This window comes from Pteronotus mesoamericanus, unplaced genomic scaffold, assembly GCF_021234165.1.
Source record: "Pteronotus mesoamericanus isolate MK-2021 breed Mesoamerican mustached bat unplaced genomic scaffold, CSHL_Meso_final contig_436, whole genome shotgun sequence".
Taxonomy (NCBI): Eukaryota; Metazoa; Chordata; class Mammalia; order Chiroptera; family Mormoopidae; genus Pteronotus; species Pteronotus mesoamericanus.
This window is the reverse complement of record NW_026555164.1, coordinates 668,447-689,258: the sequence shown is the minus strand read 5'-3', so window position 1 is coordinate 689,258 and position 20,812 is coordinate 668,447. Positions and strand designations below refer to the sequence as shown.

The window sequence follows — 20,812 nt, the reverse complement described above, 5'->3', positions numbered from 1 at the left end:
CGGCCGCTGCGTCCCAGCGGGCCCACCCTGGCCGGCATCTCAGGGCCGGCTCGGGCTGCAAGCCCAGCCGCCTCCGCAGAGGGCGCAGGCCGGGTCCGCGAGCACCTGCCGGGTGGGCGCCTGGTTCGAGGTCACGGGCTGGAGCCCTTCCGAGACCTATTTGAACACTGGGTTGCACGGGAGCCTGACGGCCCCTGCACCTGGAAAGACGGCCCTGACTTTCCTTGGATGGGCTCGCAGCCCTGTGAGGCGGGGACCCCCATCTATGGATGGGCAGCAGGCTCCCCGGGCTCAGCCACGTGTCCAAAGCCACATCTGCGCCGCACGCTGCAGGGGAGCCCGAGCCACCGCCAGAGGGTGTGGGGCGCGGTGGCAGCAGAGGGCAGCCGGCCTTGCTCGCAGCCGGGCCGAGCGGCGGGGAGGCCGGGCGGGCTGTACCCAGGGGCGTGCCCGGCCTGGGGCGGGGACCGAGAGGGGTGCCCCGCCCGCTCCCCCGCCCCCACCGCCCCCGCCCCCGCCGCCGCCGCGGTGGCGGACCGTCTGGGGGCGACACGTTCCTGGGAGCGCCAGACGGAAGCGCCGCTGGGACTGACACGTGGACTTGGGCGGTGCTGCCCGCGTGGGCCGCTGGCGGGAGCCGGCTCCGCACTCTCTGTGCGTGATGCAGCCCGGACGGTCGCCCCCGGAGCAGGCCCGCCAGGAGGCGGCGGAGGACGCCCAGTGGTCCAGGTGGGGCGCCCGGGGGGCCGGGGGAGGGGCAAGGGGAGGAGCAGCGCGCCCGGTGGGCACGTCCCCAAAGTCCTGAGAGTCCCGCGGCAGGGCCTCTTTTGCTCCACCCGGAGCAGCCCCTGCCCCAGACCCCGCGGGGCAGGAGCCCACAGGTCCCTCCAACCTTCCACCCAGCCCAGGGCCCAGTGTCCCCTGAGCCCCTCCAGGCAGCTGGGGTCCCAGGAGCCGGGAGGCCTGCCCGGGGTAGGGGGCGTCGTCCGGTTGGGGCGGAGGGACCGCGCGCGGCCCGGAACTGACCCTGCCAGGGAGGGCAGCACCACCGGACCGGACCTGAGGGTGCGGCGGGGCGCTTCCGAGTCACCCGCGGGGCAGTCGGGCTGCGGGGCACGCACTGGGCCTGCGGCTGACCGGTCGCCCCGTCCCGCCGCCTTGTGCTCCACGCGTGCTCCGCGCGTGCTGTGAGCGAGGGCCCCGGGGCAGGAAGGGCCCTGGCAAGTCCCCAACTCCTTTTCCTGTGCGCTGGTCGGGAGCCAGGACAGAGCCCCAGGGGAGCCCCCTGGGCGGCTCAGCCGGGCACGGGCTCTGTGGGCTGAGGACGCTCGCCAGGCCCTGGGCCCAGGGCTGCTCACCTCCGGCTTCGGTCCCCAGGGAGCGCGCCCTCGTGGCCCCCTGCCCCCAGCAGGGGGTGGCCGGGGCCCCGCGGGACAGTCCCTAGTGTTGGGGTCGCGACAGGGAGCAGGGAGCGAGGGCTGGCGGCAGCGCGAGCGTGACCGCAAAGCTCAGGCGGTCGCAGCCTGGCCGCCCCGGGGCGACCGGGGATTGTGAGGGGCGTGCGGGGGCCAGGGGCGCCCTCGCTGCCCCCCTTGCTCCCTCCCCCGTCGCATCCTGCTGGTTATGGGGCGGAGCCTTGCTCCCAGCCTGTGCCAGGTGGCAGCCGGCTGGGCAGTGGGCTGGGCCGCAGGCTGTGGCCCGGGGCCATGGAACACTCTGCAAACTTCCTCTCAGGTGGCGGCTTAATCGCCTGGCCAGGCTTTGCCCTCCGCTCGGTGTGAGAGCCGCACGTGCGCCCCAGGACGGCGACGGGCAGGGCAGGCGGGTGTCCTGGAGGGACCCGCGGGCCCTGAGTGCGGCCGTGCTCGGGGGGAGGAGGTCGGAGGTCGTTCTCGCCCCTGAGTGGGTGACACTAATAACAACAACAGCCGCTGCTGTTCACGGGGCCTGAGCGCCCGCTGCCCGCGCTGCCGGTCGGCCCGCCGGCCCCCTCCCGCCGCATCCCGGGTGGCGGGCGCCCGCGGCCCAGGACCCACGTGTCCCCTCGGCCTGCCGCTCCCTGGCCCACGGCGCCCGCCCGCTCAGTTCCCTTTTCTGAATCCGGGGGCCATGTGACCGACCGCAGGTTTGCTCAGCCAGGGTTGTGCTCCGGGCACGGGGGCCGCGGCAGGAAGCGCAGGCGCGTAGAGCTGCCCGGGGGACGGCTCGAGGTGGGGGGGGCACCGGCGGAGGCTCGGGCCGCCCAGGCGGCGGGACGACGCTCTCGGGCCTCGCCCGCTGTGGACTGAGCGTCCTCACCAGCGGGCGGCGTCTGGGTCACACCTCCAGGCAGATGAGACGTCCTCGCGCTGTGTCCCTGGCAGCTTGAAGGGCAGCCCTCGGCTCACCCAGCCGACACTGCCTGCCAGCTCAGGGTGCGGCCTCCCGCGCCCCCGGGAGAGCGACGGCACCTGAGAGCCAGGCTGCCGGGGCGACGGGGTCGGGCCTGCGGGGCGCGGGCGAGCCCGCGCTGCCCCGACCACGTCAAGGAACGAAGCCCCTTTCGGAGGCACCTTGGACTGCGGCCCTTTTGGGGGGCGACGGCCTTGCTCCCGTGCCCTCTGCTCCCCTTGTCTGGCCAGCAGTGAAAACCAGAACCGTGGTCCTGCGTGGTCCCGCCAGGACGTGTGCCTGGGGACCTCAGCCCTGCTGGGGACCGGGCGCGCGCACGGTGTCCTCTGCCGGCTCCCTGGGTGGCAGCTAGGACGGCGGGACTGTGTGTCGCTGCTGAGCCCGGCGGGACTGTTTGCGCAGAGGGAGCAAAGTCCTGACTGGCCCGCAGCCCTGGGGCCAGACGCCGGGCGCTGGAGCGTGGGCTGTGCACCCCGCGCAAGCTTCGTCCGATCTGGGGATGGGGGGCGGCCTCGGGGAGACGTCCAGGCGTGATCCCCATGGTCGGCTGGAGCCCCCGAGGGGCCCGCAGCCCCCGCAGCTCCTGCGTTCCATGCAGACGGGCGCCGGCCGAGCACTGCTCGGGGCTCCGGGGCCTTGCGGACGCCCGGCCCCCGCCCACCACCTCGCAGCCTTTGCTCTGTGAACACCAGTCGGTGGGGGTCCGCCCCACCCGCCTCTCAGGCGCGGGAGGCCCCAGGGCCCGTCCCACCTGCCCCTGTGAGGCCGTTCCAGGCGCCTGACTTCCCGGAGCATTTTAAGGACCAGGAAGTAGGGTGGGGGCAGGACAGCCAGGGCCCCTTCCTAGCAGAGGCTGAGCGGCCCCGGGGCCCTTTCCAGGACAGCGCTGCCATGCCTCTGTGAGGCACGGCCAGGCGGGGATCCTGCACCCCAGGGCTGTGGGGACAGGACCCGGGGTGGGGGGAGTTCTGACACGTGAAGCAGGTAGCGGCAGAGGGACCCCGCCGAGCACCCAGAGACCCAGCTTGAAATCCAAGGTCCAGTGCGACCTCTTCACTGTGCCCATGGGGAAACTGAGGCCCAGGAAGGGACGGGTTCTTGGGTTGTGCCAGGGCCCAGACGGCTGCCCCATGCAGGGGACCACACGCTCCGGCAGGAGCCGGGCAGACAGACAGCGCTCCCCGACTGCGGACCGGCCGGCCTGCAGACACGGATCGGTTTGGGGACAGCAGGCAGCCGTTTGGGACGTGGATCCATTCACCCCAAAGCCCTAGCGGGGTGGTCTCGAACCTGGAATCAGCTGCCTCTGCTGGGGTGCAGCAGCCCCCGTGGGGACACAGCGGGGAGTGTGTGCCCGCGGAGACCCGGGGGGGCTGCCCTCTCCTGTCTTGCTCCCCACGCTGGAAAGGCGCCGCTGACCCCCGTGCAGGAGCTGACGCAGCCGCCATGCCTCCTCCAGGCCGGTCACAATGGCTTCTTGTGAGGGCGCCAGGAGCCTGCGGGTCACTCTGTGGCTTCCTGGACCACGAGGGAGGCAGGGGTCCTGGGCTCTTCTTCGCTGGGGAAACGGAGGCCCGAGGAGGCCAGGCGGCCCGCCGCAGGTCCCACGCCCTGTAGCCTTGTCCGCAGCTCCCGGCCCCCCCGGACTGCCCCCCCAGCCGTCCCCGCAGCACGAGCCTGGGAGGGCAGCAGGTGGGAAGCCCGCCCCGCGTCTGCCGCAGGTCGAGCCCCCGCCCGCCTCCCAGGCCCAGTCTGCTCTCTGGCAGACCACGGGCGCCCCGCCCCCCGCAGCCCCCAGCCAGGTCCGGACAGAGGCCTGAACAGGGGTGAGGGAAGCGAGGGGGCCGTCCACGGCCCCCCTCCTCCCAGGCCTCCGTCTCTGCTCTGCTCGGACAACTGCCCCCGAGGCCCCTGCCGGGCCCTCCCGGACGCCCTCCCCGGCTGCTTTGGTTCCTGTCTTCCCGCCCGGCCTTCCTCTCCCCGCTGAGTCCCGCCACGTTCCTGGGTGATGGGGGTGGGGAGTCTGTCTGGCACCCTGGCCTCTCACCTTTGACCCTCTCCTCCTGGGACCTCCCTGGGGCACTGATGCCTCTGCCCACGTCGTGTGCTGGGCCAGGCCCCTCCCAACAGCCTGAGGTCTCTCCCCGGGGAGGACCTGGTCTCCTGCCCCGACCCCAGGCAGGTGGACGAGTCCTGGTGCAGGCAGGACCCCGGCCCCCCGCGGGCTGCTCCCGGCCTCCCGGCCACGGCGGATGCGGCCACACCGCAGCCGACCACGCGGGCTGCTCCCGGCCGCTGCTGCCAGGAGCGCCGTCCCCCGCGTCTGTCTGGGAGTCCCCAGGGGCAGCCGGGCGCTCGGGAGGTGGCCGCGGGCCTCCGCCACCTCCGCCCGCCCCGGGGCTGACCCGCCCCTGCCCGCAGGCCCGAGTGCCAGGCATGGACGGGGGCCCTGCTGCTGGGCACGTGCCTGCTGTACTGCGCCCGCGTGAGTGTGCCCATCTGCACCGTCTCCATGAGCCAGGACTTCGGCTGGAGCAAGAAGGAAGCCGGGGTGGTGCTCAGCAGCTTCTTCTGGGGCTACTGCCTGACTCAGATCGTGGGCGGCCACCTGGGGGACCGGTGAGCACCCCGCTCCCCGTGCTGGGCTGGCGCACTCTTAGGGGTCCTCCTGGGAAGTTCCTGCGGGGAGAGCCCCCCCGCGCGAGGAAGCCGGAGCGGGGAGGCCTGAGGCCCCGGGAGGGCGGAGGGGGTGCACCGCTCTGCGTCGGGGCTCGGGGTCCCGGTGAGCACTCTTGGGGCATGGGGTGGACGGACAGACGGGGTCGCTCCAGGGAGGGAGGGAGGGCCCAGCCTCCCACCCGTCCCGGGCGCGTGCCTGCGCGGCAGGACCGCGGGTCGCCCTGGCGCCGGGCCCCCCATCGCTGCCCTCTTGCCCCCCAGGGTCGGGGGTGAGAAGGTCATCCTCCTGTCGGCCTCCGCCTGGGGCCTCATCACGGCCGCCACCCCGCTGCTCGCGCGCCTGGGCGGCGCCCACCTGGCCTTCGTGACCTTCTCGCGCGTCCTCACGGGCTTGCTGCAAGGTAGGCTCCCCAGGGGCCTCCGCCGGGCGGCCGGCCCTCGGCCCCCCGCCCCAGGAGTGTGCGCCCGCCCGCGTGTGCTGTGAGTGTGGCGTGTGGGCAACTCGGCCTGCCGATGCCGTGGCCCCTGAGCAACTTCCATTTCTGGAATGAGCTCGCGGTCTGGCCCATTCTAACGTCAGGTGTCCCCCGGGCCAGAAGGGCTGCTCCGGGGAGCCGGTGGCAACGAGGCCGCTGTGTGACCACCGTCAGGCAGCACCACGTGGCTGACAGGCGTGGCGGGGACTCTAGACTTCTGGGGAGAGCCCCTCAAAGGCCCCGGCAGCCCAGGAGAGCCGGCGGCAGGTGGCGCACAGCCCCCTCCAGGGAACGGATGGGCCCCGAGCTCCCGCCTGCCCAGCCTGGAGCCTCACAGCCTCCGTCTCCCGGACGTGATCCGAGCGCGTGGGTCCTGGCCCTTCCACGCCACGTTGCCCCGCCTGCTCTGGAAAGGACCCCTCACTGGTGACCCCTTCAGATCCTGGGGTCCCCGGGTCTCCCAGGATTGGCCTGTGCCTGTTTTCTGGCCAGCCCCACTGGTCCGGGCCATGGGCGGTCCTGGCGGACCGGCCTCTGTGCTCCTGTGGGCCCACCCTCCGTGGTCCCCGTGTGGCCGTGGCTGGTGCTCGCGGCCCGGCAGACGAAGGCCCCAGGGCCGGGCTGTGGGGCTCAAGCTGCTTCTCCGCGTCCTTCTGGGAGGCACAAGGCCCTCTGTGTGTCGCTGGCCTGTGGCCCGTTATGAGGGGCAGCCGGGGCTCCAGGAGTGGCTGTCGCCCTGGGGGGCCGGCACTCTGCGTGGCCAGGCCCAGGGCCCCGAGGGGAAGGCCGGGACCGAGTCCTGCCCCGGTCCCCTGCCTCTTATTCCCCCGGGTGGTTTGGAGAAAAGCACAGCAGGCAAGAGCGGAAGTCCCCAAAGCAGGTTTTTTTAAAACTAGGTTTTGAAATAATTATAGAGTCACAGGAAGTTGCAAAGGAACACACAGGGAAGTTCTGTGCTCCCTCCCGCCTCCCTGTGGGGACATGTCAGCAGCCACGGGGCAGTGCGACACCCAGCACCCCGCTCCACGGTCCCACAGGCTCTCCAGGGCTCGCTGGCTGTCCCTGCGCCGTGGGCGTGTGTGACAGCGCGTGCGCGTGCGGCAGTGTGTGATGGTGCGTGCACATGTGTGATGGCACGTGTGTGCGCTGTGGCATGTGCATGTGTGGCGGTGTGTGCGTGTGTGGCAGCGTGTGCGGTGCGGTCCGCCTGTGCACATGTTACAACACGTGCACGTGTGGCGGTGTGTGGTAGTGTGTGCATATGTGTGATAGCACATGTGCATGCTGTGGTGTGTGCACGTGTGGCGGTGTGTGCACGTGTGGCAGTGTGTGCATGTGTGTGCGACAGTGTGTGTGTCTGTGGCAGCATGTGCGCGTGTCCACGAGGATGCGTCACGTGTGTGCCAGGACTCCCGGGCTGGTGCGGCGCCGGAAGCCAGGGGACGGCGGTGGCACTGGCTTCCGCTGAGTGTCTCCTTGGCCGAGTGTCCCTGCTGGTCCCTGGGGCGATGTGGGTGTGGAGGACGCCGCAGGCCGAGTAACCCCCGATCGGGAGCCCCCGGCCGGCTCGCCCCTGGCGGCCCGCCCCCGCCGGCCGCTCTGGCCCGGGGCCCTGGCGCCACGCAGACCCACGCTCTCTGCCCGCCCCAGGGGTCCACTTCCCTGCGCTGACCAGCCTGCTGTCGCAGAAGGTCCGGGAGGGCGAGCGGGCCTTCACCTACAGCACCGTGGGCGCCGGCTCCCAGGTCGGGTAAGTGCCAGCCTCAGGGGCGCAGGGGAGGCCGCACGGGCGGCCCTGGCGGAGCCCATAGGTGGGGGCAGCCGCGCGGGCGCACCTGCCGCTCAGGGCGGCGTGGGCCCAGCTGGGTCTGTGATTTGCAAAGGTGCCGGTGGCAGGCGACAGGGGCTGGGGCAGCGGCCGCTTCATCGACCGCCCTTCCTTCTGTGGGGGTGGGCCCAGGGGTGCAGGGGCCGGGGGGGGTCCCGATGGGGGAGGCGGCCCGTGCTCGGGTCGCGTTCTGGGCGTGAAGCCCGGGGCCCTTCCTGGCCTGGCCGCCCCGGGTGCCCCGTGTGGAAGGACACCTCTCCGTCCAAAGAGCCTTCAGGACCCCCAGCTCGGGGCCCGCAGGTCACTGCTCCAAGGTCTAGGCAAGAATTAGGGGTGTGGGGGGTGCCCGTGGGTGGGCGGGAGCACCCAGTTAGAACCCACGCTGCCCGGTGCCGCGCGGCCTTCAGAGAAGCAGCGTGGGCCGCCCGGGAACATTCGGGCTCACCTGGAATTCCATCCCCCCCAGGTGTCCTGGGCCCGTGGCGGGGTCAGGGAAAGGGGGAAGCCACCCCGGGCCCTGTGGCCTCGATCGGGGCCCAGGTGTTTCCTCTGTTAATGTCTCCTGGCAGATGGGGGAAGGGGAAAGCAGCCCCCAAATGGACCGGCCGGTGACATGGGAGGTATTTGGGGTTTATTGCAGCAAGGCCCCCCCACAACGGCAGGCCCCCTGAAGGCCAGGGAGCAGGCCATTCATGCCACGCAGGGCCCCTGTGCCGTGTCTCGGCCACGCGCCTGAGCCCGGGTGCGCCGTGGCCATGTGGCACCCGGAGCCTGTCCCGGAGCGCTGGGACTTGAACCAGTTCGTGGGACAGGGACGCCCCGCCTTCTAGCCACCTGGGTGGGATTGTCCAGGCGCCTCGTTGCCGGAGTGAGGCCGGGGGTCAGGCCACACTCGTCTGTTGTCCCAGGACGCTGGTGACGGGGGCGGCGGGCTCCCTGCTCCTGGACCGGTACGGCTGGCCGAGCGTCTTCTACGTCTCCGGCGGTCTCACCCTTCTGTGGGTGTGTTACGTGTACAGGTACCTGCTGAGCGAACAAGGTAACCGCGGCCGGGTGGGCGCGGCCAGCACATGCGCTGCCCGGGAGGGGCGAGAGCCTAGAGCTGGGACCCCTCCGGCCGCCACCGACCACGAAGGTCACAGAGCCGCCCCAGCCCCGGGTGCCGGGGGCTGCAGCTCGGCCTCAGGCTGGGGAACAAGCCCGTGCTGGGCTCTGGGCTGTGGTTTCCGCCACGTTTGGTGCTGAGTGGTCTGCCAGGGACAAGGCAGAGGCGGGGGGGGGGGGCGCTGTGAGTTGAAAGGTGGGAGGGGGGCTGGGGGCCTCGGGGCTCGGGAGGGGGAGCGTCAAGAGAGTTTGTTCAAACCCAACACAAACGCAGGTCCTTGAAGGCACCAGAGGCAGCGGAGAGGGGGAGGGGTGCTGGGCCAAGGGAGCCGGGCTCCGATCACCGGACCCTCCCCGCGGCCCCGGCCCCCTGGCTCCGAACAGCTGTCACACGGGCCCGCCTTGCTCCCCCCAGATCTCGTCCTGTCCTTGGACATGTCGGCTCAAGGCCTGCGGATGGCCAGGCGCACCAGGGTCCCCTGGAGACAGCTCTTCCGGAAGCCTTCTGTCTGGTGAGCCGGCCGCACGGGGCCCCCTCGTGGGGCAGGGGCAGGGCCCGTGCGTGTCCCCGGTGCTGACTGATCATAGCGCCGGGGTCCCCCGCGGCCTCGGTCGCCCGGGTGCTGGGGACCGTGGCCCTGAGCGGCGCCTGTCCCCGCAGGGCGGCCATCTTCTCCCAGCTCGCCTCGGCCTGCTCCTTCTTCACCCTGCTGTCCTGGCTGCCCGCCTTCTTCAAGGACACCTACCCCAGCTCCCAGGTGCCGCTCCCTGGAGGTCCCGACCCCTGTAGCGAGGGGCCCTGAGGGGTCCCCCAACACGCAGGGCTCTGGTGCCGGTCAGGAAGGCAGGGGGCCGGCGCTGGGCGGAGGCGTGAGGGCTCAGGAGGCCTGCCCGGGGGGCGGGGTGGGCCCTGGTGGCCGGCCTGGCGCCGCGACGCCCTCCTCGCTCCCTGCAGGGCTGGGTCTTCAACGTGGTGCCCTGGCTGGTGGCGATCCCGGCCAGCCTGCTCAGCGGGTTTCTCTCGGACCATCTCATCCGTCAGGGTGAGCTCTGTGGAGGGGACGCGCCGGGGCCATGCCTGGGCCTCCCCTCGCCCTGGGGGGCGGGAGGCACCCCTCCTGGGGGCAGCTACAGCGGCGGGAAGGGGCCATGCCCCTGGAAGACCAAGCTGGGAGAGCGACACCCGGCCCTTCAGAGCCCGCATGGGGGAGGGGGGGCCATAGGAGCCACTCCGTGGGCGACGCCCCCGGCCTCCGTTTCCCCATTCAGGGCGGGCTTGGGGTGCAGTGAGAGGACCCCCGTCCCCGGGACAGGGGAGCTACCTCCCAAGGGCTGGAGGCCGTCCCCAGCCCTCTTCAGACGTGGAAAGGGCCCCTGGAGGGGTCAGAGGTCGCAGGCAGGGGCAAGCCTGGGACCCGAGTGCATGTTTGTGGCCTTACTGCCCAACCTCGGCCTCGGCCTCGGGCCCCGGGGGAGCGGGCGGACCTCGGACAGCCCCGCGGGGACCCCACTGTGGGCACCATCGGGGGCGGGCGGGCGGCCAGCGCCCGCCAGCCGGCGGGGAACACGCTCTCCTCTCCTTTTGTCCAGGTTACAGAACCATCACCGTGCGGAAGTTCATGCAGGTAGGGAGGTCACATGACGGCTCTCTCAGGGCATCCTGTTTGCTCCTGGGGCCCGAGGGCCGTGTCCCCAAGTCCCCGACCCAGAAGGCGGCCAGCGCAGCAGGGCAGTCGGGGGCGTGGCCGCCCTTCTCCGAGCTGTGTGCGTGGCCCGCCGCGGCCACCTGAGCCCCAGCGCCCATTTCTGGGGTCGCTGCCATCTAATGGAGTGTTTCGGCTCCACCAGCAGAGGCGGCTTCTCACGGAGCCTGTCCCCCATGTGCCCCTCGACCCCTGCTGGCCGTCCCAGCCCTCGCCTGACACCGGTGTCCGCCCCGCAGGTGATGGGCCTGGGCCTGTCCAGCATCTGTGCCCTGGGTGTGGGCCACACCTCGAGCTTTTGCAAGTCCGTGTTCTTTGCTTCGGCCTCCATCGGCCTCCAGACCTTCAACCACAGGTGAGGCTGTGCGCCCAGCCCCCCGAACCGCCCCGCCTGCCCCTGCGCCCCTTCGCACCCCGAGGCCGGGCGCTCGGAGGCAGCCTCCTCGCCCAGGGGCGTGCGGCTGGCGGGTCCCCTCGCGGAGCTGCAGAGGCAAAGGTTTGTCCGGGTGTCGGCTGGCGTGGCCCTGGGCCTTTCGGAGAAACACACGCTGGGCTGGGGGCGGGGCCCGGAGGGGAGGCCGTGATCGCAATGGCGGGGCAGCGTCTCCGTCTCCGGTCTGAGCCGCGAGGCGCCAGCGGGCTCTCTTGCGTTCTTGGAGTCCCCGTCGCCCCCAGGGCCCAGCCTCAGCCCCATTTAACCAGGAAAACGTCACAGGGTGTCGTTTTGAGAATTGGCCATTGAAGGTTTTTTTAAAAACAATTCGTGGACAGCAAAGGAGTGTGCGCTGGTGCCAGCTTGCCTCCCCGTGCGTCCTCCAGGGCGCGGGTCCCGCGCTGGGTCACCCTCAAGATGGGAGAGCCAGGGTCGGGGGCGCGGGGTGCCTGCGTGTGGCCGGGCGCCCCCTGGATGGCCTCCTGCTCCGGGCGCTCAGAGGACCGACGTTGGTGTCCTGGGCGGCAGCTGCCCCGGGGTCACCTGCCCCTGTCCTTTCCTCCCCCCACAGCGGCATCTCCGTTAACATCCAGGACCTGGCCCCGTCCTGCGCTGGCCTTCTGTTCGGTGAGGACCCGGCCGGTGTGAACGGGGCGCGGCTGCCCCGGCCAGGGCGCTGCTCACGCAGCCGCGTCCCCAGCCCCGAGCCCGCAGGGGCGTGGGAGGCCGCGGGAGGGTGGCCGGGGGCTCTGCTGACCGATCCTCCCTCGCCCTGCCCGGTTCACAGGTGTGGCCAACACAGCGGGGGCCTTGGCAGGTGAGAGGCAAGCGGGTCCCCTGCCCGAGCTGCCGGGGTGCCCCCGGCCGCCCCCTGTGTCCTCCTGCCACCCTCTGGTTCTGCCGGGTGGGGGGGGGTCCAACAGCATGAGATCCATGTGCGGGACACGCAGACCTCAGAGCTGGTCCAGGGAGAGGCAGAGCTGACTCCTGTAGGGCTCGCCTCCGCCCCCCGAAGGGCGAGTCAGGTCCTCGTGGCCCAGGGTCCCCGGAGGTCACGGGCCCGGGTGGCGGGGAGACGGTTCTGGGCTCACCCCGCAGCTGGGCCCCTCCGGCTGCTGCCCCTGTTCCCGGGAGGGCGCGGCAGCGGCGGGCGGCGTCCTGGCCGGCCGGGGGCGGGGGGCGCTCCAGCGACCGGACAGAGGCTGGCCTCGGCGCCGGCTCCCCCAACCCGCCCCTCCCCAGGCTGCCCTGGGGGCCGCCCGTCCCTCAGCCGCCTGTCCCCTCTCTCGGCTGCAGGTGTTGTGGGCGTGGGCCTGGGCGGCTACCTGGTCGAGACCACCGGCTCCTGGGTGCCGCTGTTCCAGCTGGTGGCTGCTGCCGGCGGCCTGGGGCTGGGCCCCTTCCTGATGTTCGGGCAGGCCCAGAGGGTGGACCTGGGCCCCGCCCGCGAGGACCTCTAGCCGCCCCGCCCGCCGGCCCGACGCAGACCCAGCACCACCAGCCTCGGGGTGAAGGGCCCTGTGTCAGGGCCTCTTGCTCTTGACCCCAGACGTGTGACCGAGGAGACGGAGCCCGGCCGAGCGGGAGGTGGCGCCGGCGCCTGGCCTTGGCTGGGCCTCAGTGTCCCCTCCGCCAGTGGGGCGCCGCGCCCCGCGCTTGGCCTCAGTGGGACTGTCCCCCGGCGGGTGGAGTCAGCGCTCCCTTCCGGAGACGGCCTCCAGGCGGGGCCAGACGCGCCCCTGCCTCCAGCCTGCCCGGACGCACAGTCTCCCCTAAACCCACTCTGCTTTCCTTCTGGGCCTTGAGGTGGATCGGTCTCTCGGGGGGGCCGTGCTGTGCATGGGGAGGGGGGTGTTCAGCGGTTACTCTGTCTCCTGGTATCGCCAAGTGTCCCCAGAGCAGCTGCCACCCTTGGGGATCCCCACCCCCTACGCCCCCCTCCTGTGGATCCCTGGACACTGGCACTCAGCTCTGCGTCCTTGGCTCCTGGGCACCGCCCCGCCCTCAACGTTCCCTGGAGCCAGACGACCCCGCCTCCCCTGTTTATACAGAGGAGCCCCCCGCCCCTGACTCTGTCGGGCGTGTTGCCACGCGTCCGCGGGGAGAAAAGCGGCACAAAAATGTGGAAAACCACAGCAAAGCCTTATTTAAATGGTGACTATTAAACTATTTAAAAGAAGACTGTTACTTCACTAACACAGTTTTAAAGAATACGTACTTGTTAAAGTTTATTGAATTCGTTCACCAGGGACCCAGCCAAGTGTTACAAACAGGTCCGGGGACAGCTCCAGGAACAGACAGAGTGGCTGCCGGCACACTGCACGGGGACGTGGCGCTGCACTCCCCCCTCTGGGCACACGGGACGGGCGTGGACACTGGGCTTCGGATCGGGGCGGGAGGGGCACCGCTACCAGCTCCCCGCAGGGCCCGCCTGCCGCTCACGCAACCCAGACAGGGACAGCTTGTCCCTCCCATGGAGGCGCAGACTTTCCCCACGGCCGCCCCTCTTTGGAGGAAAAATAATCTGAAAGAAGGTTCTTGATCACAGAGCGCAGTGGCCTGTGCGCAGAGGGGCGGGAAGGCCGTCCGGTTCCCGCTGGGGCCCTCGGCTGCTCGGCCGGCCGGGCTGTCGCAAGCGGCCTCGGGTGGTGGCCGCCTGCGACCTGCTGCCCCGAGCTGGGAGCCCGGCCTGGGACGCCGCCCAGGACACGCGCGGGCGGGCCATCCCCGTGACCGTGTGGACGTGTGCGGCTCAGCGGCGGGAGTGCGGCCGCTGCCACCTCCCTTCTCTAGGGCGTCCCGTCTTCCCAGACGTCCGGACGCTCTGTCCCCAGAAAACACTCGCTGCCCCCCGGGCACGGGCACCCGCTGTTCTGCTCTCCGATTCTGACGACAGACTCCGAGCACCTTGTTTAAGTGGAGTCCCATGGCGTGTGTCCTTCCGTGACGGGTGTTCGTGACGAGCTAACGTCCCCCGGGCCCGCCTCTGCTGTAGCCGGGGTCCGCGTGTCCCTCCTTTGGGACGCTGAGGGCAGCCCGCCACGCGGAGCGCTTACCCTTCCCCGCGAGGACGCGGCGGCCGCCCCCGGCTCCCGGCTGCTGTGAGTGACGCCTCCGTGAGCGGGGGGTGCGTGCCACCCCTTAGTGTTTAACCCACGGCACACTGTTAGCCCTTTGACAGAGGCACCCCTTCCCTGCCCCGCAGGAACCCAGAGGCCCAGAGGGGGGCGTGGGCTCTGTGCAGAAGGGGGAGCGAAGGCACGTGTGCGGACACTCTGGCCCTGGCCCCCGCGTCGGTGGGGTTTGGGGGCGCGGGGCCCAGACAGCAGTGGGTCCGGAAGGCCACCCTGGATTGGGCGCGGACTCCCGACCCCTCCCCAGGCCGATGCGGAGCCCCAGGACAGGGCTCCGTGGCACCTGGGGCCTGTTTGCCGGCAGCGAGGGCGCAGGTGCCGGGTGTTCCCACGGGCGATGGGCGCGCTGGCCCGGCCGCCCGCCCGCCCCGTTTTATCTGGCGCGGTCAGGCTCGGGCACGCCCCCACCTCCCCCGCAGCCCACACACCCCAACGGCCAGCGGCGGCAGCACACGGGGCGGCAGGGTGCCAACACCAGACCCGAACCGCGCCTGTCCCTCCGCTCCTGAGGGAGGGGCTCGGCGCCCCGGGCGGCGGGTGGGTGTGCCCCACGTGCACCCGCGGGGCCCACAGCCAGGAGGCCCCTCAGGAGGGCGAGGCTGCTGTCACGCCGCAGCTGGCCGAGGGGGCTCCGCCCACTCCTGCCCCGCCCCCCGGCCCCAGACTCCTTCCAGGACCGCGGGAGCTGCCTGTGTCCGGGTGCTGGAGCCCCGCAGCCCCGGAGGGAGGGGGCGGGTGGGAGGCGTGCCAGTGGGGGGGAGGGCTCGAGGCTGGGCGCCCACGGTGAGGACAGGGACACGGGGGGGGGGACCTGGGGCCGTTCCCTCTGTCCCCTCCCCAGGGGGTCCTGGTGGTGGGGCTTTCCCCTCCCGGGGGCAGGTAGGCAACCAGAAAAGGGTGGCCGGGCTCAGGGCGGCTCCTGGTCAGTGTCCGGCGGTGCAGCGCTGTGCCCTGTCCAGCCTCCCCCAGGCCCTGTCCCCAGCCCCCCAGCCCCCAGCCCTCCCTGGGTGCCCTCCCCCAGGCTCCTGCTCACAGGCAGGGTTGTCCCCTCCCTGTGGCCATAAGCGACACTTTTCTATCCTTCCTTTAATGCAGGATCTTTAATGACCACCTATTACTCGTAATTAGCATGTTAATGGCCCCTCCACTCTCCGGGCTGTCTTCCCTGCCCCCCATTTCTGGCTTTGTCCTTCAGCTGTGGGACCGCAGAGCCCTGGGGGTCCCCACCTGCCCCCTGGGGCCTCCTGCTTATCTGTGCCCTCGGGCCACTGCCCCTCAGAGCTGGTGGGACACAGGGAAGCCACCTAGGGGTGCAGGTGCCCTTGGCCAGGGCGCCTCTGGGGACCGTGGCCACGGTCCCTCCCCGCAGTCTGCCGCAGAGCCCCTCTGCCTGGGCTGGCTGCCGGCAAGGGAGCCGGACACGGGCTGTGCTTTGGGGACGTTTCCGACTGGGACACACTTTCTCACGTTAATAGAGGAGCTGGAGGTGGCAACATGAATATTCAGTGCAGCGGCGGCGGCGGGGGGGGGGGGGGGGGACGGACCTTCCCCGTGTGGGCCATGGGGGGGAGAGGAAGCTATTAATTGAAATAGCTTCATTAATTAGTAATTAACAGCAGGAAAATGAGGGTGTCACACGTCGTATTTCAGTGGATGTCCTTCGTGTGTGATGGGGCTTTTAATTAAAGGACGTGCATTTTAATTAAAGGCAAGCTCACCCCCTCAGCCTTTGGAATTCAGAAGACACCCCCAGCTTCCAAAGGAGCTGGCGTGGAGGCTGGGGCCCCCTGACCTTCCAGAGCCGAGCTTCCTGGCAGGTCCCCCTCAGAGTCCAGCTGCCGGCCCCGCTGTGGCCAGAGGCCATGAGGGAGTCACGTGGGGTCGCAGCCCCAGTAGCTGCTGCTGTTCCTGACCGGCTGCCCTGGAGCCTGGCCTGTAATGTCCTGTCGGTAGGGGCTAGAAGCTGGGTGCGGCCCCCTGAGGTCAGAGGCAGGACAGACGTCCCCACCGCAACGCTGTCCCCGAGCCTCCACCCCACCCCCGGCTTTGCGACAGCTGCCCGCACGGAGCCCCACCCGGCAACGCGGGTAGGAGGCTCGCCCTGCCGCTGGACGCTGCCTGCCAGTGGCTCTCCTCCTTGTCTCCCCATCCTGGTGAGGGGCTCGGGGACCCCAGCCCCTGCAGCAGCTGTGCTGACTCTTGTGGGGTCCTTGGGGTCCTCCCCAGTCCCAGTCCCCTTCCTGCCACAGAAGCGAGCCGGGTGCTCGGCCCACAGAGCGTGGCCGGGAGGCGCCCACAGGGACACGGGCGGGGCTCGGGCGCCCCGACCTGGGTGGGCGCTGGGGCGGGGGTCTGGGCCGGCCTAGGGTGGGCTGGTGGGAGACCAGGGGCTGTTCGCCTGGGGAGAACAGTCCCAGGGGGGACCCGCTGGCGGCAGGGGCCGCGGGCATGAAGGGCCCGGTGGCGGGGACACCAGCTCGGCGCCCCCTCCAGAGTCCACGGCCGCTTGGGGCCGTCCCTGCCTGGCTCACCGTCATTGCGCGGAGGGATTCACAGAAGCGGACTCCCTGCCGCTCCCAGGCAGCGTCCTGCCTTTACCCCGGGGCTGCTTCAGGAATGAAGCAGGAGAGCATCCGCTCTGGGGGCGGAGAACGAGCCGGGAACGCGGGGCGTGGACTACGACCTGTCCAACGAAGCCACGAACGCATCGGCGTGGACAGCCGGCCTGCGGACCTGCCAGGCTCGACACGCCGTCCGGCTTGGAGGGCCTTGGCAGCCACGCCAGGGACGGGGGCCTGGGGGCTGGGTCCCCACGGGCCAGCCTGCAGGCTGCCCCCACCCAGCGCCCGCCGCACCCAGCGGAGCCATGGCATAGTTTTGGGTCCCCCTTCTGTTTAGCCCCCAGGAGCACTTCGAAGGAGAATCCAGCAGCTTTACGACCAGCCCGTGCCCTCGCGAGGGGTCCGACACAGGTGCCTCCACTTCCAGGGCTGTGGGGATGAAGTGCGGGTGCCCAGGCAGCTTGAACCACCGAAGCAGGTTGTCTCCCGGGCGAGGGGCCGGGAGCCCCAGGTCAAGGGGCCGGCAGGCCGGCTCTCCCCGCAGCGTCCCCCCAGCTCTGACCGCCGGCCCCTTCGCCCTGTGTCTACGCGTGGTCGCTCTGTGTGTGCCTGTGTCCTCATCTCTTCTGACAAGGGCGCTGACACAGTGGCAAGTTCTGCCTTCGTTCCCTCTGGAAAGGCCCTGGTTCCAAACCCAGCCGCACTCTGGGGGCCTGGGCACTTCAGCGCACGGAGGCGGGGGGCACAGCTCAGCCACGGTAGTGCGGCTCCCGTTTCTGCCGGCACCGGCCTCAGCGGGGAGCCCCGGCCCTGAGGTCCACCGGGGAGGCGGACTTCCTGCGCCCTCCACGCCCTGTCTGCCTGCACCCGGGGTGGGGCCGCACGCGGCCAGAGCCGACTTCGTGCCTGGGTGCGTCTGTTGTTTGGGAGCAGGGGGACTTGGGAAGCAGGGGACCCCTCCGAGGGCCCTGGCCCTGCTCGGACTCCCTAATTAGCACCCTGCCCTGGCCCCATCTGGCCCGTAGGCTCCCATCATGGACCCGCCTCCGGGATCAGCCCTAATTGGCATCTTCCCAGCCGCTCTCCGCGAGATGAACACAAGGGCCCGCAGCTGCCTCCTCCGGACGGGCGGGGGGGCGGCCTCATCTGTGGTCAGTGTGCGGTGGGGACATTGTCGGGCCGGTGGGCACACCCTGGGGACAGGCTGCTGCTGTCTAGGCTTGGCGAGAGCATCCAGTTCATTTGCAGAAGAGCGAAGGGCGGGACAGGGCCCAGGTCCCCAAGGCGGGAGGGCCACCCCCACCCAGCCCGGGCGGGCACCACCCGGGGTCCTGACCATGCCCTTCCCCTTGGGCGCACTCTCTCTGGGCCGCCCTCTCCTTGTTTACAAACTCGCGCCTTTGTCTCAGGCAGAGCAGTGGTGCCTCCCTAACAGCGAGATTCCAAAGTGTTTCACGAATACACGCTTCCCTAAGTTTTAGCTGACACCCCGTTCTAATGACTTTTAAAACAAAGTGACTCTCAAGCGGGCACACGCGGCCACCTCCTGACGTCTGACAGGTGTTTGGCTGCGTGGGGAGCAGGTGCTAACAGCACCCCCCAACGGCTCATAAATAACCAGCCCCTGGCGCTTCCCTTTGTCTGCGGCCCCAACGATGGCCAATTTGTTCTTCAGAAGAGGCCACGGCTGCCTGTCAATCAGCTCTTGCCGGAGGCGCTTGGTGGTGATTAGAAGCCCCTTGGAGAGCGAGAACTCCAAATTAGTTTTAAATAAAAAATAAGAATATTCATGCTGTTGCACATCTAAAGGTAAGAGGAACAACAGAATCTCGGGTCCTGGCGTTGCGGCTGCGGTGGCGGCCTCGGGGCCCAGGCCCACAGGGGGCTGCTGGGAGGGGGCCCAGGCACCAGGCGGGCAGACAGGTGGGGCGACGCAGGTGACCAGGGCCAGCCCGAGACACAGCCACAGGAGAGCGGGAAGGTGGGTGGCAGGCAGGCGCGTTTCATGTCAACTCGGCGCCTCTGCAGGGACATAAAAGCTCCCGCGGAAGATGGGGAAGGAGAGCCGGCCTCCACCAGAGGAACCACGTGCTCCCTTTGAAGAGCCGATGACGGGGACGCAGCCTCTCGCGGGGCCGTGATGCCGGTGACCCCGGCCCGCCTCCCTGTCTCTCCCTCTGGCCCAGCCACGTGGGGCCTCCCCGCTCCGTGGGTGGGTAAGTCACATCGGGCTGCTGTCTCCACGAGCAGTTGGGGCGACAACTGCAGGACCCCCCGGTATCCTGGCTGGGCTCTTGGGCCCCGTCCGAGGTGCTGACCTGTGGCATCACCCGACTCAGTCTTGCCCAGCTCAGGGAGGAGGCTGGGAATTCTGGTGGGATGGAGACATGGGGCTGGCTGGGCCAGGGGAAGTCAGGGCGGCTTCCTGGAGGAGGTGGCATCCGACAGGGATCAGGTGGGCGAGACGGGAGAAATGGGTGATGGGCACTCGGGGCTCTGGGACCAGCTGTGCCAAGGCCTGCGCGAGTGGGGCTGCCGGTGACCTCGTCGCTGTTTGGGCTCTGGGAACCAGTCTGGGAGCGATCTTATTTTTTTTTAAGATTTTATTTATTTTTAGACAGTGGGGAAGGGAGGGAGAAAGAGAGGGGTAGAAACATCCCTGTGCGGCTGCCTCTCGCGCGCCTCCTACTGGGGACCTGGCCTGCAACCCAGGCCTGCGCCCCGACTGGGAATCGAACCGGCGACCCTTTGGTTCGCAGGCTGGCGCTCAGTCCACTGAGCCGCACCCGCCAGGGCTAGGGAGCGATCTTTGGGGCACGTTGGCTCCATGGAAGGTTCCAGAATCTCCTGTCCCTCACTCCCCCAGCTCCCCAGAGAGCCCTGGCATGGGGCCGGGGAGACATCGGGGAGGCAGAGGCGCTGCAGCCAACCTGCCGCGGGGCCCCCCGGGGGGCCGTCCCAGGGTCCTCGCCTGGCAGGCTGCTGCCTCCCACCCCCCTGGGAGGGGGCTCCTCGGGGCCCAGACAGGAGCTGTGGGCCAGGCTCGGGCTCTGCCCCCGGGGGCTGCAAAGGCTTCGCCAGGGGCCGCCCTCCCTGACCCTGTGCTCGGGGTTTGTCCATGCCCCAGTGAAGGCCGGCGCGTCTCTCCTTGTCACGGACGAGTGACACTCCAGTGCGGACAGACCCCGGTGTGTGGACCCTTCACTAGCTGGCGACGGGGGGTCATTTCCACCTCTGTGGCTCTTCAGAGTTGAACAGCACGGAGTTGCCCGCCCAGCAGCACGGGGCAGCTGCGGGCGGGGCGGGCAAGGCTCCGCGTCTGTCTTAGGCGACCACGGACCCTCCCCCGGCCCCCAGTGGTCACGGCCTGGGGAGGGTGACAGCCAAGTGCTCCCTGGTCCCAAGAGGGGCACGTTCTAACCCCCCGCCAGGACTCAGCTGCTCTGCCAGGACAGTGCCTGGCGACTGCGGCCACCCAGTCCGCCCCGAGAGCCGCGTCTGTGGCTCTTCGTGGGAGCGGCGGGTGTCCATCCGTGTGTGCCGTGGGCGCCCGGCTCTCCAGCAAAGCCCCTGCCACACTGTTAAATATTTCAGCAAATAAAAATATTTCAAATGTGCAACCAGATGTCCAAGTTGACAGAGTGCTTAAGGCATCTGGCTGATGAAAAGCCAGCGCCTCGAGGCGAGCAAAAACCCTCCCGGGCTCCTTTGTGCGGCCGTGGGCTTGGAGGCTGGGCAGCGCGCGTCCATCTGGCGCCGCCGTGCGTCCCGACGCTCAGCAAAGCTGGGGGGCCTCTGAACGCGCCGCTCCGCAGCGGCCAGTCACAAAGGAGGCGCTGTCCGCATCCACGGCTGGGCCGCTGGCTTGCAGGCAGCGGCAGCCGCGGCTCTCCGCTTTGGCGGCTGGAGTCTGGCTGTTTCCTGGCCGACTCTGCCTCCCGAGGCTGCGGGCGCATCTGGGAGCCACACAGGGACCCATGCAGGGACCCAGAGGCCAGGGTGCTCACCTGGGCTGAGGGACAGGTCAGCCAGGCCCCCGGGAAGGCTGGCCTCTCTCCAGACTGAGCGGGAGAGGAGGCCTGGAGCGGGGGAGTGTGTGTGTGTGGCGGGGGGGCGAGCTGAGGACATGCAGGCAGGAGACCTGTCGGAATTAGCCGAAAGCCCGGCCTCAGGTACGTTTAAAGCCACCACACTAAGGGGATTTGCTTGCAGGGGTTAAAAGGCAGTCCCCCAAAGATACCCCTCTTACATATAAAAGTGTCCCCACAAACATGCCCCGGCTGGTGCAGCTCAGTGGATCGAGCGCCGGCCTGCAAACCAAAGGGTCTCCAGTTCGGTCCCCAGGCAGGGCCCAGGCCTGGGGTGCGGGCCAGGCCCCCAGCAGAGGGCGCGCGAGAGGCAACCGCACATGGACGTTTCTCTCCCTCTCCTTCCCCCTCCCTTCTCCTCTCTCTAAAAATAAACAAATAAGATATTTTTAAAAAATTTATTTAAAAAGCATCC

The 20,812-nt window shown here is 69.9% G+C and overlaps 1 protein-coding gene across 1 annotated transcript; it reads left to right on the top strand.

The window, feature by feature from the left end:
- The first annotated feature begins 620 nt into the window (after window positions 1-620).
- SLC17A9 (solute carrier family 17 member 9) lies at window positions 621-12,791 on the top strand. The gene is made up of 13 exons (XM_054577490.1): window positions 621-729; window positions 4,813-5,010; window positions 5,332-5,471; window positions 7,197-7,296; window positions 8,283-8,413; window positions 8,894-8,990; window positions 9,140-9,236; window positions 9,434-9,521; window positions 10,069-10,103; window positions 10,421-10,536; window positions 11,186-11,241; window positions 11,402-11,431; window positions 11,911-12,791. Exons 1-13 carry the CDS (start codon window positions 662-664, stop codon window positions 12,072-12,074), a joined length of 1,320 nt encoding a protein of 439 aa, XP_054433465.1. The 5' UTR covers window positions 621-661; the 3' UTR covers window positions 12,075-12,791.
- The last annotated feature ends 8,021 nt before the right edge of the window (window positions 12,792-20,812 follow it).